At 54.4% G+C, this 14,756-nt stretch overlaps 7 protein-coding genes across 7 annotated transcripts; 4 read left to right on the top strand and 3 right to left on the bottom strand.

Moving 5' to 3' along the window:
* Window positions 1-260: 260 nt before the first annotated feature.
* BO80DRAFT_426388 (3-deoxy-7-phosphoheptulonate synthase) lies at window positions 261-1,891 on the bottom strand. Its single transcript, XM_025719759.1, has 3 exons — window positions 1,572-1,891; window positions 1,445-1,500; window positions 261-1,322 (listed from the first exon to the last, which is right to left on the bottom strand). The coding sequence occupies exons 1-3, from the start codon at window positions 1,612-1,614 to the stop codon at window positions 303-305; spliced, it is 1,119 nt and encodes a 372-aa protein (XP_025574050.1). The 5' UTR covers window positions 1,615-1,891; the 3' UTR covers window positions 261-302.
* A 2,123-nt stretch (window positions 1,892-4,014) lies between these two features.
* BO80DRAFT_385040 (short-chain dehydrogenase/reductase) lies at window positions 4,015-5,130 on the bottom strand (the record flags this gene model as incomplete). Its single annotated transcript, XM_025716974.1, has 2 exons — window positions 4,688-5,130; window positions 4,015-4,632 (listed from the first exon to the last, which is right to left on the bottom strand). The coding sequence occupies exons 1-2, from the start codon at window positions 4,902-4,904 to the stop codon at window positions 4,016-4,018; spliced, it is 834 nt and encodes a 277-aa protein (XP_025574049.1). The 5' UTR covers window positions 4,905-5,130.
* A 383-nt stretch (window positions 5,131-5,513) lies between these two features.
* Window positions 5,514-6,963, top strand: BO80DRAFT_466030 (uncharacterized protein). The gene is made up of 2 exons (XM_025722757.1): window positions 5,514-5,895; window positions 5,962-6,963. The coding sequence occupies exons 1-2, from the start codon at window positions 5,818-5,820 to the stop codon at window positions 6,724-6,726; spliced, it is 843 nt and encodes a 280-aa protein (XP_025574048.1). The 5' UTR covers window positions 5,514-5,817; the 3' UTR covers window positions 6,727-6,963.
* A 393-nt stretch (window positions 6,964-7,356) lies between these two features.
* BO80DRAFT_426386 (thiolase family protein) lies at window positions 7,357-8,929 on the top strand. Its single transcript, XM_025719758.1, has one exon. It carries the CDS (start codon window positions 7,577-7,579, stop codon window positions 8,816-8,818), a length of 1,242 nt encoding a protein of 413 aa, XP_025574047.1. The 5' UTR covers window positions 7,357-7,576; the 3' UTR covers window positions 8,819-8,929.
* A 151-nt stretch (window positions 8,930-9,080) lies between these two features.
* On the top strand, window positions 9,081-10,528 carry BO80DRAFT_385031 (mitochondrial 54S ribosomal mL50 protein). Its single transcript, XM_025716973.1, has 3 exons — window positions 9,081-9,531; window positions 9,602-10,049; window positions 10,138-10,528. The coding sequence occupies exons 1-3, from the start codon at window positions 9,107-9,109 to the stop codon at window positions 10,411-10,413; spliced, it is 1,149 nt and encodes a 382-aa protein (XP_025574046.1). The 5' UTR covers window positions 9,081-9,106; the 3' UTR covers window positions 10,414-10,528.
* Window positions 10,529-10,566: 38 nt separating this feature from the next.
* Window positions 10,567-11,899, bottom strand: BO80DRAFT_121810 (uncharacterized protein). The gene is made up of 3 exons (XM_025713503.1): window positions 11,758-11,899; window positions 11,208-11,682; window positions 10,567-11,155 (listed from the first exon to the last, which is right to left on the bottom strand). Exons 1-3 carry the CDS (start codon window positions 11,775-11,777, stop codon window positions 10,664-10,666), a joined length of 987 nt encoding a protein of 328 aa, XP_025574045.1. The 5' UTR covers window positions 11,778-11,899; the 3' UTR covers window positions 10,567-10,663.
* A 44-nt stretch (window positions 11,900-11,943) lies between these two features.
* Window positions 11,944-14,189, top strand: BO80DRAFT_426384 (putative protein kinase C substrate). The gene is made up of 3 exons (XM_025719757.1): window positions 11,944-12,141; window positions 12,252-13,199; window positions 13,256-14,189. Exons 1-3 carry the CDS (start codon window positions 12,033-12,035, stop codon window positions 13,906-13,908), a joined length of 1,710 nt encoding a protein of 569 aa, XP_025574044.1. The 5' UTR covers window positions 11,944-12,032; the 3' UTR covers window positions 13,909-14,189.
* The last annotated feature ends 567 nt before the right edge of the window (window positions 14,190-14,756 follow it).

Below are 14,756 nucleotides of genomic sequence, written 5' to 3'. Positions count from 1 at the left end.
TGGGCTTCTATTAGGAAATCATTACTGTCTACCCGAAAGACAGACATTCAGAAGAAATACAGACAGGGAAGAGAAAAAAGAAAAAAAAAAAAAAGATACAGTCAGACTTTTACGAAAGTAAAGACCCGAAAGTGCTGCCCACCCGGGCAAGAGCCCGCAAAGCCAGATGGGAAACCAAAATGGAGGGAGAATGAAGCACCTTGGCTATGGTATCTAAATCGGATTAGGTGGAATAGAAGGAAAACAGACTCGCTTAGGGGGGGGGGGGGGTTCGTAGACTCAGATCATCCATCCAACATCGCTTAGTGGGAAGCGCCATTGCTTGCCTTGGCCTGAGCGATCTTGGCGGCGCGTCTGGCGCGAACACCGTCGGCGAGGTCCTCGAGAACCGTGACGGTGGTCTCCCAGTCGATGCAGGCGTCAGTGATGCTGACACCCTTGCGCAGGCCGGAGGGACCCTCCGCGGGAACCTTCTGGTTACCCTCGTGGATATTGGACTCGATCATCACTCCGATGATGGCATCCTGGCCCTCGCGGAGCTGGTCGGAGACCTCCTTGGCAACCAGGGGTTGGTTGCGGTGGTTCTTGTTCGAGTTGCCGTGCGAGCAGTCAACCATGACGACCTCGCGCTGCTTCTTGCCCCGCAGGGACTCGCGTGCGCCCTTGATGCTCTCACGGTCATAGTTGGTGCCCTTGCTGCCACCACGGAGGATGACGAAGCCGTGCTCGTTGCCCGAGGTCTTAGTAATGGCAGCCAGACCTTGCTTGGTAACACCCAGGAAGCGGTGGGGGTGCGCGGCGGCACCAATGGCATCAATGGCAACGGTGAGGTTGCCATCAGTACCGTTCTTGTAACCAATGGGGAAACTGAGACCGGAGGCGAGCTCACGGTGCAATTGCGACTCGGTGGTACGGGCACCGATGGCACCCAGCGAGATCAGATCGGCCAGGTACTGGGGAGAGATGGTATCCAGCATCTCACTGGCGATGGGGAGACCCATGCTGGTGAGGTCGGAGTAGAGCTGGCGTGAGACACGGAGACCCTTGTTGATGTTGTAGGACTCATCGATGTCGGGGTCGTTGATCAGACCCTTCCACCCCACCGTGGTGCGGGGCTTCTCAAGGTAAGCACGCATGATGACACAGATGTCGGAGGAAAGCTTGTCGGAGAGCTCCTTAAGACGAGCGGCATACTCGAGGGCCGTGGCAGGATCGTGGATCGAGCAGGGGCCGACCATGACCAGCAGACGGTCATCGCGTTGTTCGATGATCTCAATGGCCTGGTTGCGGCCAGCCTTGACAACCTCAAGGGAAGTTTTTAGCTAGACGAGATTTTGTTAGCACGGGTGGTCTATGCGGGCATTGACGGCCAAAAATAGCTTGGAGATGTGGCCGGGTTCCAAAAGCAACCGGAGGGAACAAATTCGGGGCAAGTATGACTCACAGCTGGGATCTCGGTCTGCAGGAACTGAGGGGGAAGAAGGGCATCGTATCCCAGGACTAGAGGAAGGCGTCGTCAGTATAGGCGGTCTGCAGATGGCTCTCTGAGAAGCCAAGAGGCAATTACTCACCGCGAGTGTCCTCAGATACTTCTGTGGTGCGGATCAAAGGCATGGTGGGGGATGGAATGTGTGAAGAATGTGGCTGGTGCCGGATGTATGGAAATAAGTGAAGAAGATGGAGAGGACAACAATGCAGACTTTATAATGGTCTAGAAAGTCTAGAAACGTGTGAGTGGATAGATATGAGTCAGATGGGGAGACAAGAGCCGAAGCGAAGTCGGAAGGGGGGGGAGGAAACGAGGAACAAGCGAGGAAGCGTGAAAGAAACTGGCGCCAGAGTGGTTTGAGTTTCCAGCAATGAGATGGGATGGAATTGGGATGAATGCAAATGAAAGGCGAAAAAGTGGGCCGGCGGGAGGAGCGCGGACCAGCCGATGATTCACACACACAATATTTGTTCGTTCGTTGGTTTGGGTTAAGGTTGGCTGGCTGCAACCTGCCAGTGGCGGTACCGTACCGTATGGAACCCCCATCAATATTGTTGAATTGTCGTATCCTGCTTCTCGAGCCATCATCATCATCATCATTACCATCATCAGTCTCCTCCACTCCCTCTCGGCTGTTGGTCTCGATCTCGATTGACCCGGGCAAGCAGGTTATAGAGAGACCCTCCTAGAACCAAACACCGGGTTCGGCTCTCCCAGCCCAATCCCCGATGTGATCATGCCTTCATGAGTGTGATACTGCAGGACTTGATCACTCAGCTTAGCTCACTTCTGCAACCAATTTCTCGGTTCATGCTCCCTCATGGTACGAATAAAGTTCCCGCTTAGGTTGTGTCACACTTTAAATGCCTTTGAAAACGATAGTCCAGTGTCCTAGACTGGATCTTTCATGACTTAATCCCAGAACACATCATGGATGGAAATACTCCGAATCTCGGTCAGTCGGGTTCGACGAGGAACTCAGCAAGTCTTCCGCTCGACTCTTGAATTGCAGCCTCCCCTGGGATTGACCGGGCCGAGAAAGCTTACGTCAATGTTCATGCCCTTGGGTGCCTCCGACACTCAAGACACGAGGTGTTGCGATTTGAGGGCGTACGGCTGAGGTCCGTCTGCCTAAGCTCGGAACCGGCTTTGCAAGGGTTCTAGATCATCGACTGCATCAAGTCAGATACTGCTACCACTAACGTGGGTACTCTCCCACATAAGTGAGATCATTGATGCACAATGGCCGATCTATACGAGTCCTGTGCGATAAGCATCGGATCTCATCATGTCAGACGGAGTATAGTCATCGGGCACTCCGTGCGGAGAAGTCGACAGTCTTAGGGTAGAAATTGAAGACCATGCATGCAGGGGCATATGTACATCTGAGGTACTCCGTAGGAACACCGCTTATCGATCGAGTCCACTCCGCATGAGGTTAGCCTCATCGACTGGGTGCAGCTGAGGCTGCTGAAGAATCCAGGGGCTGTGGCTAACCAAGTAGATACTAGATAGAGAGTAATGCACGCGGCTTGTTCGGCCTTCAGCTGGACCTGCGTGTCTATCTCCCTGGTTTCTGCCCCCTCTGGAATCATTTTCGTCGTAGGACGGTGGGATATGGTGCAGCGTAGTTAGCTCCAGGCAAGTGTCAGATCAGCCCGACTGCCTGTGTACATCGGTCCGTCAGAAGCAGAGATGACTAGTACGCCATCGAAGGTGGTGGTCGGATCCCTATCGCGGGGAAGCTGCAAGCCCAGCCAGTCACCCTCGTATGGTAACATGCCGCTGTACGTACATCATCTTTACCTATACAGTATACACGAAACAGAGTGGCCCTGGGCGGCAGTTCCCGTGTGGACCTGGGGAAGTGGCCGTTTGACGGCTGGATCTAGTCGATCTAGTCGATCTAGTAGATTTGCATGGTTATTCCTCCACTGGCGAATCACTACCACGGCCTGGGGGTTCCGGGGGAGCGAGCTCCGGTCTTAGTGGGCTCGAACCGGACCTATAACCGAGTCGGCAAGAGGATACAACGAGTCAGACAGATCCGGTGGGTCACCAGGGGTACTGCTGCTCAGTGAGAAGAGTGGTTTAAGAATCTAAAGAACCGTCCAAAGAGTGAGCTGGGGGTGGTGAAGCATCCCGACCCGGATTAGCGTTTTAGACGGGGTGTCGCGTCTAATCGCTTTGCCGGAGACTCACCGAGCGGAGGGAAGAACGCTTCCCCGTCGCTGCGCCGCCCGTGATCCCTCCCCCACACACTTGCAAAGACTATCTATGTAGTATGTAGTTTCATGTATGTACCTCTGCAGTGAGGCTCCAGAAGTCAATACAAGGTGCTTTCCAGGGTCCACTATGTCCAGATCCACTGCTGGGACGCTCGGCGGAAATCTCGTATCTTAAAGTTTCTATCGCGTTGCCTATAACATCTGAGGTGAGAAAATCACGGATATGTGCCACAAATTTGGCTTGAGAATTAGTATACATAGACCAGGATGTCCATGCCGGACTTGCCATCCATGGCTATCATGGCAGAACCTCCTCTCCTTTCCAATCCCAGCACCGACCTCGTCCATCAGAATCCCCGGTTCGCATCCCGCATAGGTGCCGTAATAGCCTCGCTGCGGATTCGTCTGGCTGCAGCATATGTCTCCCATCCCAGTAATCTCTTGTGAAATCCGTTTGGACTGTTCCTGGGTGCATTGCTACTGCGAATGCTCGGTCTCTGCTTCGAGACCGCAGATACAGATCGAAGGTTTTGGCCAATTGAAAGACGGATGCCTTGCTGGCACGGTACGAATACCAGCCTCCAGCCGAGTTATCGGAAATGGAGCCCACTCGCGCAGCCATCATGGCGTAGATAGCATGGGGTGGGAGCTTCCATGGGCGTTCTCCAGACGTAGGCGGGGAGTCATCCGCAAATCCATTTGATGACTTGGTTGGCAGAAAAGGAGCCAAATGCTTCATCAGAAGCAGGGGACCGAGGGCATTCACTTTAAAACTGTGCAAAGCGTCGGCCGCATCAATCTGACTCGGAGACTTTTCAACATGTAAAACACCAGGTACTGTGATTGCAATGCGTAGGGAAGCCTTGGGATATTCCTCTCGCATGTGTGTGGCCATGGAGTGTATGGTTGTCTCATCTAAGACATTGTTCAGGACCAAAACGCATGAGGGGGCATAGATGTTACTGAATACCGGTCACATCAACTTCGAAGACCCTTAATCTCTCTTCAGCCTTGTCAGACTCATTGCTGGTCTCTTTCAGTAGCCTGTTACGGAGTTCCCCGCCATCTCTCCGCGCAGTCACAAGAACAGGTAGGTCTGTGTGGGACAGCAGCTGTTGTGCAAAGGCGAAACCAAGTCCCTTTGAGGCAGGAGTGACAAGGGCGAACCCACTTTTTGCGAAAGCCATCTGTTAACCGCTCTAGCTTAGATAGCAGATTGTGAAATGGAATATGAACATGATAGAAATGCACATGGAGTATCTTGAAACCCAGATTGACGTGACGTCATTCATATTGGTACTGAGTAATTCCAAAGGTCTACGATTTCGTACGTTGCAGAGTATCCTCGGTAGGTATATTGCGTAGAATTGCATCCCTAAAGGGCACTCGAGGTGTAGGGCGAGTAAGCTTGCGTGTAGTGTTGTCCAGAGGTATAGTGCATCAGCTGACTACAGGGGTGATGCAGAATGAGGTTTGAAAAGGGTGTACGGACTCCGTACTTTCTCCCTACTTGTAAAGATTGAGAAATACCGGCTGGGTCCCGGCGATTCTTCCTCCAGGTAATTCTATATGTAGATCGACGGTTACTCCGGGCTTTTCGTGACGAGAAGAAGGCCAGGCAGTTGCAGTGACTGGTACGGAAAAGGTACTTTGCAGTTACTTACCCGGACGTATCTTACGGTACTAAGCACCGCCCGTGGGCGCTAAGCCTCGGCAGACGCCCGCAGCCAGCCCGGCCGTCTTGATTGGAAGGGACTTTACAAAGCGCAGAGGACTTCCACGTTCCAGGTCCCATTCTTGGATTCTTCTATTTCTCGCTTCCTTGACTCCAGTGTTGACGTCCCTATCCAGTCATTCAGCCTGAAGAGTAATCATGACATGTCATTTTGTTAGATCCTAGATTGTTTTCTTTGCTACTTTGATCCTTGTGCGCTTATTGAGGCCTGCCTCCTATGGGTATCGTCCTTCACACTTCTACAGTGTATATTCACCGGACTCAATGTGATTCTGAATCTGGTTCACTACATCGCAATACTCTGATTAGCCACTACCCTCTCTGTTTGCACAGTGATTTTGGACAGCCTCGGTACTCAAAGCGTCATGTTTGCATTTACATCCAAGCGTCAGAGAGATCAGGAGAACGATGACTTCGATGGGAACGCGACTCGGGAAAAGAAGGTTCGTAACTCAAGGTTCAACAGGTCCTTGCCATACTTGTTCCACAGCTAACAAAGTATTAAACAGAAGCACAGACCTCTAGCCCTACGGGCATCCTCAACTACCCTCCAGTTCCCGTCACTCCAGAAAAGCAATCGTGTTGTCTCCCGCTTTGGCCTTTCAACTCCGACCCCGGTGGAATCCTCCGACGATGACAAGGATGATAATGGAGGTGGTAAAGCCGGCTATGACTGCTCAGCTCAGCCTCTGAATCTACCAATACCAACGACAACTCAGCAATATGCGCAAAAACTTCCTACACTGAGCGCAAATATGGACATTGATAACTGGAAAGAAACACCAGAGTTTCAGAATGCACCGATCACGCACAGACTTGTGGACCAATCGCTCATCACAAGCGAACGGCCAACAGCACACTCAGCATATGGGGTCGTCCCTTCAGCAAAAGATTCTGTCGCAAAAAGCCACCATCAAGATTCGACGTCTTCTACGCAGCAGGGTGCCCTTCGAGACCCGTACGCGACCCCGGATAGAGTCTGGTGGTGCGGTCAACGCCTCCCTAGCCCGGTCAGTGACGATGAGGATGCCATGGCTGTCAGCAGCAAAGACTCGGCGAGCGATGCGGATATGACCTACTTGTCGCAGCCGGCGTCTCCTCCGCCATGGGATCCAGAAACTTTGGTCGACCTGCAGCCATCGATGAGGCTGGTGGACAATGCGCACACTCCTGCGTCGAAGAAGAAGGTAGCATTTTCCATGGGGTACCGAGCGGATTGCGACAAGTGTCGGCGCAAAGTCCCGGGTCATTACAGTCACATCATCCGTCACTGATACTTGGCACTTCTCCCTTCTTTTATGGTCTATGTTTTGCTTCATCCTACTCGTTAATTGATGACCACGATGATACCAGGCGTTCTGGGAGGATATGCCGCAGGTATAGGCGGCCGGGTTGTTTAGCTTATGATACCTACGATTTCGGAGAATTGAGGACTTTTATTAGTACTAATATATTACATAAACAAGATGAGGAAAGGGGATTCATAGATTGGTGGTTAGAAGTCAGTTTCGATAACTATTCAATGATGCGTCAGCACCCTTCGGGGCCATTCAGGGTCTAGTTTTCTAGTTTCCATCGTGATCCGATGCGCCGTTCCGAAGGGGCTGACTTAAGCATCCCGTTTCCGATGGCGGAACGCGCAGTTTGCCATTGCCGACGTTGCTCGTCGGATCAAAACAGGCCAGGATCACCAGGAGACAGAGAGAGAGAGAGAGAGAGAGAGAGAGAGATTGTTGAGTTGAAGAATCAAAGAACACAAGGATCGGTCATGATCCAGAAGAAAGATCTCTCTCAAAAGAGTCGGGGGCAGCCTCGGGCCAGAGTTCCCGGGGAGAACTACGATTCGTACTTTTAGCTCCCCACACTTTGCATCCCAGACTTTGCCTTCCTCCCCGCGGCAGTGCGCTTAGCCGATCTTCATTGCCGGCAGTTGAAAGCCACGTCCAAATGGCTCTGGCCGCACGCGAGCCATCCCGAGCCCCGGAATTTCCTCCGGTCGCCATCGTTTCGATATAAGTATGTAGCCGGGCCCCGGTTTTATACCGGGGCGAGGTGAAAGTCGAGAATTTCCACCCCCCCAAAGCCCTTTTGCACCTCCGTGTCTCATTCTAAAAATCCGTCACGATGGCCTCTCCAATTCCCCGGGGCCTGCGCCAGGTCCTCCAGAAGTCTCCTTCGGACATCGTTATCCTTTCCGCCCTCCGTACCCCGGTCACCCGTGCGAAGAAGGGTGGCTTCAAGGATGCCTACCCCGAGGAGCTGCTCGCTAGCGTGCTCCGGGCTACTCTCGAGGCGAACCCGAACCTGGACCCAGCTCTGATTGACGATGTCGCCATCGGTTCCGTTCTCCAGGAGCTGGGTGGTGCGAAGGCCGGCCGTATGGCTCAGATCCACGCCGGCTTCCCCCACAGCGTCCCTTTCCACACGATCAACAGACAATGCTCCTCTGGTCTGGCGGCGATCTCGACCATCGGAAATGGCATCCGCGCCGGAGCCATCAACGTCGGTATTGGTGGAGGAATGGAGTCCATGACCAGAAACTATGGCTCCCGTGCCATCCCCACCGTCCTTTGGCCTGAGCTGAAGGAGTCTCCCTCCAAGGACTCCAGAGACTGCATTATGCCCATGGGTATCACATCCGAGAACGTTGCCTCGCGGTACGGAATCTCCCGGGCGGACCAAGACGTCTTCGCCGCCGAGTCCCACAAGAAGGCGACTGCTGCCCAGAATGCCGGCCTGTTCGACGCGGAAATCGTCCCCGTGAAGACCCTCAGCTTCGACCCTGAGAATCCCGATGCTCCTCCCAAGGAGATCACCGTGGCCAAGGACGACGGTATCCGCAGCAACATCTCGGTTGAGAAGATGGCTAGCCTGAAGCCCGCTTTCTCCGCCACTGGCGCTAGCACTGCTGGAAACAGCTCGCAGGTCAGCGATGGTGCCGCTGCTGTTCTGTTGATGCGCCGTTCGACTGCCACCGAACTCGGCCTGACCTCTTCCATCAAGGCCCGCTGGGTTGGTACTGCCGTTGCTGGTTGTGCTCCCGATGAGATGGGAGTCGGACCCGCGGTGGCCATTCCTAAGCTGCTTCAGCAGCTTGACATGGCTGTCTCGGATGTCAACATCTGGGAGATCAACGAGGCCTTTGCCTCCCAGGCCCTGTACTCGGTCCGCAAGCTGGGCATTGACGAGGCCAAGGTGAACCCCAAGGGTGGTGCTATCGCCATTGGCCACCCTCTCGGTGCTACCGGAGCCAGACAGCTAGCGACTCTCCTTCCTGAGCTGGAGCGTACCGGCCAGGAGGTCGGTGTTGTGAGCATGTGCATTGGTACCGGCATGGGTATGGCTGGTATGTTCGTTCGGGAGTAAAAATGGGGCGTTTTCTTCTTGTACAGTTTGGGTTCGGTTACAGCGATTAGTTCTCATGATATCAGCGTAGACGCATGTACATACACCCACAATTGATTGTTCTTATACCCAACATACCAACTAAATACTGTATCAACATTCCTCCCATGGCAAGAGTAAATGGTTATACTTCTACCCGGCGCCAAGCCCGGCGGTTCACATCACGTGACTAACCTCCCGGATCCTTGAAACTTTTCGAAAGTTGACTGGAGACGCCCCGGCACGCAGCAATCCCGCAACGCCGTCAACATGCGTCCCTCACTGCGATTGCTGAACCTGGAGGTTCCGGGCTCCCGGGCCCTCTACGTCTGCTCCATCTGCAGACAGGAGGCGCGTCCACGCCCCATTGTCGCCCGGCAATTCCTGCGCCATGCCTCCTCCAACGCGGACTCGCTCAGTGAACGAGTCCGCCGCAAGCTCTGGGGCACGGACAACCCCCCGGGTCTGAAGGACCCGTACGGAGAAAGTCTCCTGGAGAAGAGATTCGGAAAGCCCAAGCCTCAAGAACCGGAGGAGCCACAGGTGGAGGAGACGAACGAGCTGGCGGAACCGTCCGATGGGCTGGAACCCGGCGTCTCCTATGAGCCTGCGACGACGTGGCATGGCCTGGAGCGTGTGGGTCATTTGGGACGGTGGAAGGATGCTCCTCCTTCGGAGGCTGATACATATGGCTCGTAAGTCGTTGAATCCCAGATGATGGATCGATATGGGGGATGAGTCTGTTGACTGATTGCTGGTGAATAGTTTCGCTCCCAAGCACAAGCTCTACAAGAAGGGTCCTCTGTCGCTCGCTGCCCACCAAGCCGCCGTCGAAATCAGCCTGATGCAGGCGCTGAACAGGCCCTTGACCCACGTCTGCAAGGTCGTCGAACACGACAAGCCAATCTTCAAGCTGATCTGGAAAACCAAGGTCCTGCCCACTTCGCCCAACTGGGGCGAGTCCCTGAAGTTTCACAACGAGAACGCCAAGAAGGTTCTTTTCTACGTGTTCGAGCAAATCGGCGGTACCCAGCCCGAAGCCGCGGAGCAGGAGCAGGCTGTCGAGGACATCGAGGTCGAGGAGTTTGAGAATTTCGAGATCGTTGAGGACCCGTCACCGCCAGCCCCGAATCCTCGTTTCTTTGGATACACCGAGCCTCGGTTTAAGAGTGCTACGTCCTTGCCGTTGACTGATCCGGCTATCAAGTTTGCTGTTAGTGGTCCTATCCATTTGCATGTCCCCGGAATGTTATGATTCGCGGTTCTCTCGCAGGGGCAATAGCTGACTTTCTCTCGTGCAGTTCCTCAAGCGGTTCTCCCAGCTGAGTGGGCACTACTTCCCTGACAATATCGTCAGCCAGATCACCAATGTGAAACACGCCATGCAGTACATCCAGGGCCAGTTGCACCCGAAGCCGACGAAGCTAGCCGAGCAGCTAGAGAATGACAAGCAGCTCCAGACCCTGTCCAACGTCAAGGTCTTCTCCAAGAGGCAGACCACGTTGCACCGGGATGACGAGAAGGGCCGGAGGAAGCTTATCGAGTCCGAGCTTCGTGCGAGAGGACTTCTTGAGTAGATTGTGTGCGTGACCGGTTTAAATGGCTCGAAGATTATCTCTAGTTCTTGTAGCATGTTATATCTAGGAAGAATTTTGCTGTACAATAGGAATTGACTTCATTTTGTTCATTCGCCCGGTATAACCCATCTATCATACGAATGATAGCATGTGCAAGATCTCAACCATAGTTAGCAAAAACAACCGGTTCCGCAGCCGGCACCTGAAACCCCATACGCCTTTAAAAAACTGCAACAGCACCAAAAGCAAACTACTTCCTGGCTGCCGCAGGAAGACTAAATCCTCTCGTCATGAAATCGGTATTCTTCGCTTGCGTATCCTTGTTATCCTTCGTGAAGAGACTGTTGATGTTATCATTGGCACCCAGCATCTTCCGCCGCTTTTTCTTCGCATTCTCCTCTTCCAGAACCCGGGCCGTCAACAGGGCCGTGGCTGCATTCTTGATGCCATTCGATGCACTAGGAGTGGGCGTCGATGTGTTGCTTCGACTCGCGGTCGCAGACTGCTCCCGTGAGCCCGCGCCGGAGGCTGCTGGCTTTGATTCCTTGCCCGCGGTGGCGCCCGTTTCGGCCGCGTCGCCGTTGGCGTTCTTCTTGCGCTTCTTTGACCCAGGGGCCTTCTTCAACGAATGCGTGAGACCCTGCTCGGCGAGCTTCTGTCCGCGCTCGATGAGTTGTTGTTTATCGGTGTCCTTTGTCGGGAGAATCGAGATCACGTTGTCCGAAGTGTAGGGCTCGTCGCACTACATCCAATCAGCGTGCTGGCACATGAAAAAGTAAAGCAATGAAACATACCTGTAAACACTTATCACCCTTAAGTTGACGAATCGCTTCCTCAGAAAACACATGGCCACAGGGAACCAAGTAAACAGACTTGACATTCGGGCCCAGCTGCTTAGCCGTGACGGGACAGATCCAAGCTTCACGCTTCTCCTGTTTCGCAGCGGGATGTTCTTCGCGCTCGGCATCGATTTCAAATTTCAACTCAACGACGTCCCGGAGACCCTTCACCCGACCCCCGAGAATCTCCTCGCAGTCGGCTTTGGAGCTGATGCCTTCGATTTCTTCGTCGGGGAGGAGGAATTTGAGCACGGCGTCTTTGTTGTAGAGGTTTCCGACACAGTCGGAGACAATCGGTCGGATTAATTGCTTGTGCGACAAGGGACAGGTGGTCCAGAAGTGTTCTTGTAATTCGCGCTGCGCTTCTTTTACTTGCGCCGTGCTGGGATTGCGGGCGGCTTCGCGGACGAGCTCGCGGCGGGTCGGGATACTGAGCGATGAGGCGATTAGCTAGAGGACTGGGGGGGGGGGGGGGGAGTTTCTGTGAGCTGGATCGAAGACTTACCTGCCACCGTCGTTACCCATATTGGCGCCGAGTGAATCAGACAGGAACTGGAGTAGAGGAGAAAGTAGCGATGGACCATTGATGATTGCCACTGCAGATGGGATGGGCGATAAGGGGCTGAGTCAGCCGGGCCAATGCCCCGGATTAAAGCCAGGCGGGAAATGGATGGTTATCACCAGCTGGCCAGAAGCTCTCTCCGCATTTCTGGTAGTTCTCGTCCCCAGTTTGTTTCGCTGCCCATTCCAGCATTGGTTAGGGCGCTCAATGCTCCCACCATGATACTTCCTCAGGGATCGCTCTTCTTCGTGAGCATAGCCGCTTGCTCGACTGTCGTCGCTGCTGCCGGTGATGCCTCGTCTCGACCCCGGGGAGTAGGACCCGAATGTGAGTATCCACACCACGCCATTTGTGGGCATTGGTGCTGCATTGGTTACACAGGTCGAGTACAATGCAGTGGGAGCTTCACCTAGCTAACATGTTGTCTACGTTTGCAGTTGCCAAATTCTACAAGGATGCCTCCACTTTCACATGCATTTCCCACCCGGCCATCCAGATCCCCTTCTCTGCCGTGAACGACGACTACTGTGACTGTCCCGATGGCAGTGATGAACCGGGAACGGCGGCCTGTGCCCACCTTTCTCGCAACTCGGCCCTAACTCCGGGTGAGCGCCCGGGCATTGACGATCTCGAGCTCGTGTCCGCCCTTCCGGGCTTCTACTGCAAGAACAAGGGCCATAAGCCCTCCTATGTGCCCTTCCAGCGGGTCAATGACGGGATCTGCGACTACGAGCTGTGCTGCGATGGTAGTGACGAGTGGGCCCGCGTTGGCGGCACCAAGTGCGCGGACAAGTGCAAGGAGATCGGCAAGGAGTGGCGGAAGAAGGAAGAGCAGAGACAAAAGTCCATGACTGCGGCTCTGAAGAAGAAGAAGGAGCTTCTCGCAGAAGCTAGCAGACAGCAGAAGGAGGTTGAGGAGGGTATTGAGCGTCTTCAAGGGGAAATCCAGGCCCAGGAGCTTAAGGTCAAGGAGCTCCAGGCGGAGCTGGAGGTGGTGGAAAAGGAGGAGCAGAGCAAGGTCGTGAAGGGCAAAACCGAGGGCAAGGTGAATGTGCTCGCGGGATTGGCCAAGGGCCGGGTTGAGGAGCTCCGGAGCGCCCTGGTGGAGGTCCGCAAGGAGCGGGATGACACCCGCGCCCGAGTGAAGGAGCTCGAGGAGATTCTCTCCAAGTTCAAGGTCGAATATAACCCTAACTTCAACGACGAGGGTGTCAAGCGCGCTGTGCGCAGCTGGGAGGACTACGCTGCCAAGGGCACTCTGGAGGGCGCGGTGAACAGTGCTCAAGACCGTGATTTGGACGAGATGGTTAAGCCCGACGATGAGAAGTCGGGCATCAACTGGGAGCAGTGGGAGAATGAGGAGGATGGATGTGAGGCTAGTATCGGTATGTTCCTCGTTTGGGTGCGGGTGATGGATGTCCACGTCTAACAGCAGCTTTAGTCTACCAGCTGGCGGCCTACCTCCCGCCTTCCCTCGTTGACTTTGTCGAAAGCAAGGTGACCATCGTTAGGGGTCTTCTCGAAGAGAACGGAATCTTGTCCAAGGCGGCAGAGTCTTCTCCTACGTCCGAATCCAAGGTGGTGACGGAAGCTCGAGACGCGGTCAAGGCGGCGGAGAAGAGTCTCGGGGATATGCAGAAGCAGCTGAAGGATCACCAGTCCGATCTTGAAACAGACTACGGTGTTGCCTCCATCTTCCGGGCTCTCCGCGGTGTCTGCGTCTCGAAGGATGCGGGTGAGTACACGTACGAGCACTGCTTCCTGGATCAGACGAAGCAGATTCCGAAGAAGGGCGGCGGATCTACGCGGATGGGCAAGTATGTTGGCATTGGGTCCGTGAGCGTGGATGTGCTCAACGAGTCGGGCGACATCGTTCCCGAGCAGAAGGTCTCTCTGCAGTACGCCAATGGACAGGGCTGTTGGAACGGACCGGCCCGATCGACGACCGTCATCTTGGAATGCGGCGAAGAGGACGCGATTCTGAAGGTGGCCGAGGATGAGAAGTGCGTGTACTCGATGCACGTAACCTCGCCAGCCGTGTGTCCCGGAGGCGAGGAGAGCCATGCCGCTCCGAACAGCAAGGATGAGCTGTGAGTGTGGAAGCATGTCCAGGGCCATTTTAGAGCGTATAGTTTATAGTTTTGCTTATTCGAATGCATACTCCATACACAGCATCTGCTGTACTGCCTGTATATAAGCTGCTGACCGGTGGCCCTGGCATTGCCTGCATGCTGGTGGCTAGTTTTGATGTGTGGCTACGGACAACATGTATCAAATGCTGTGGTCGTCTTAGCGAATATAATCAGGGGATCACTTGTAGCAGTCGGCGGATATCGGAACCCAGGCCTCCTTCTGACGCCGTACAGATGTCCTTGATGCAGCCGACCAGCACATGGTCAGCACGATGATCAAGCTTGCACCTATGCAGCAGATGAATCTACCCAAAGTGATACCGTACCTCCTGCTCCGGCTCCAACCGTTTGATTCCAGCAACTTCCCTGGCAGACGCAAACACAGCCTCGCTGCCTCAACCCATGCCATTCTGCAGGAAGACCGATCAGACGATCCTGCAAGCAGCTGAATCGAATAACCAGGAAGAAAAGTCTCCGATGCCACAGCCTTGGATGAACTCGATACCAACGCGGCAATGATTATCCTGTGGTGCCGGATGAGATCGCTGTCCGATGGTCCCTCCCTGTTGCCGAGTGACCTGGCGTATACCCCGCCCGTGGGGATCTTTGCTGCTGCTGATTAGTGGTGACCCTGAACCTTCTTTTCGCCTGCCCTCTTGATTAGTGCGGGCTGTCGCGGTTGGAAACTGCTGTTGCTCAGGCCGTGTGGGCTTGCTTGCCATTCAGCAACTGCCACAAAAGAGGTTGAAACAGGCCGTGGGTCCTGGGCCATGCATGGCTGAAAGAGGTAAATGGAGCACTGCAGAGCAT

This window comes from Aspergillus ibericus, assembly GCF_003184845.1.
Source record: "Aspergillus ibericus CBS 121593 unplaced genomic scaffold BO80scaffold_27, whole genome shotgun sequence".
Taxonomy (NCBI): Eukaryota; Fungi; Ascomycota; class Eurotiomycetes; order Eurotiales; family Aspergillaceae; genus Aspergillus; species Aspergillus ibericus.
This window is presented reverse-complemented; position numbering and strand designations above follow the sequence as displayed.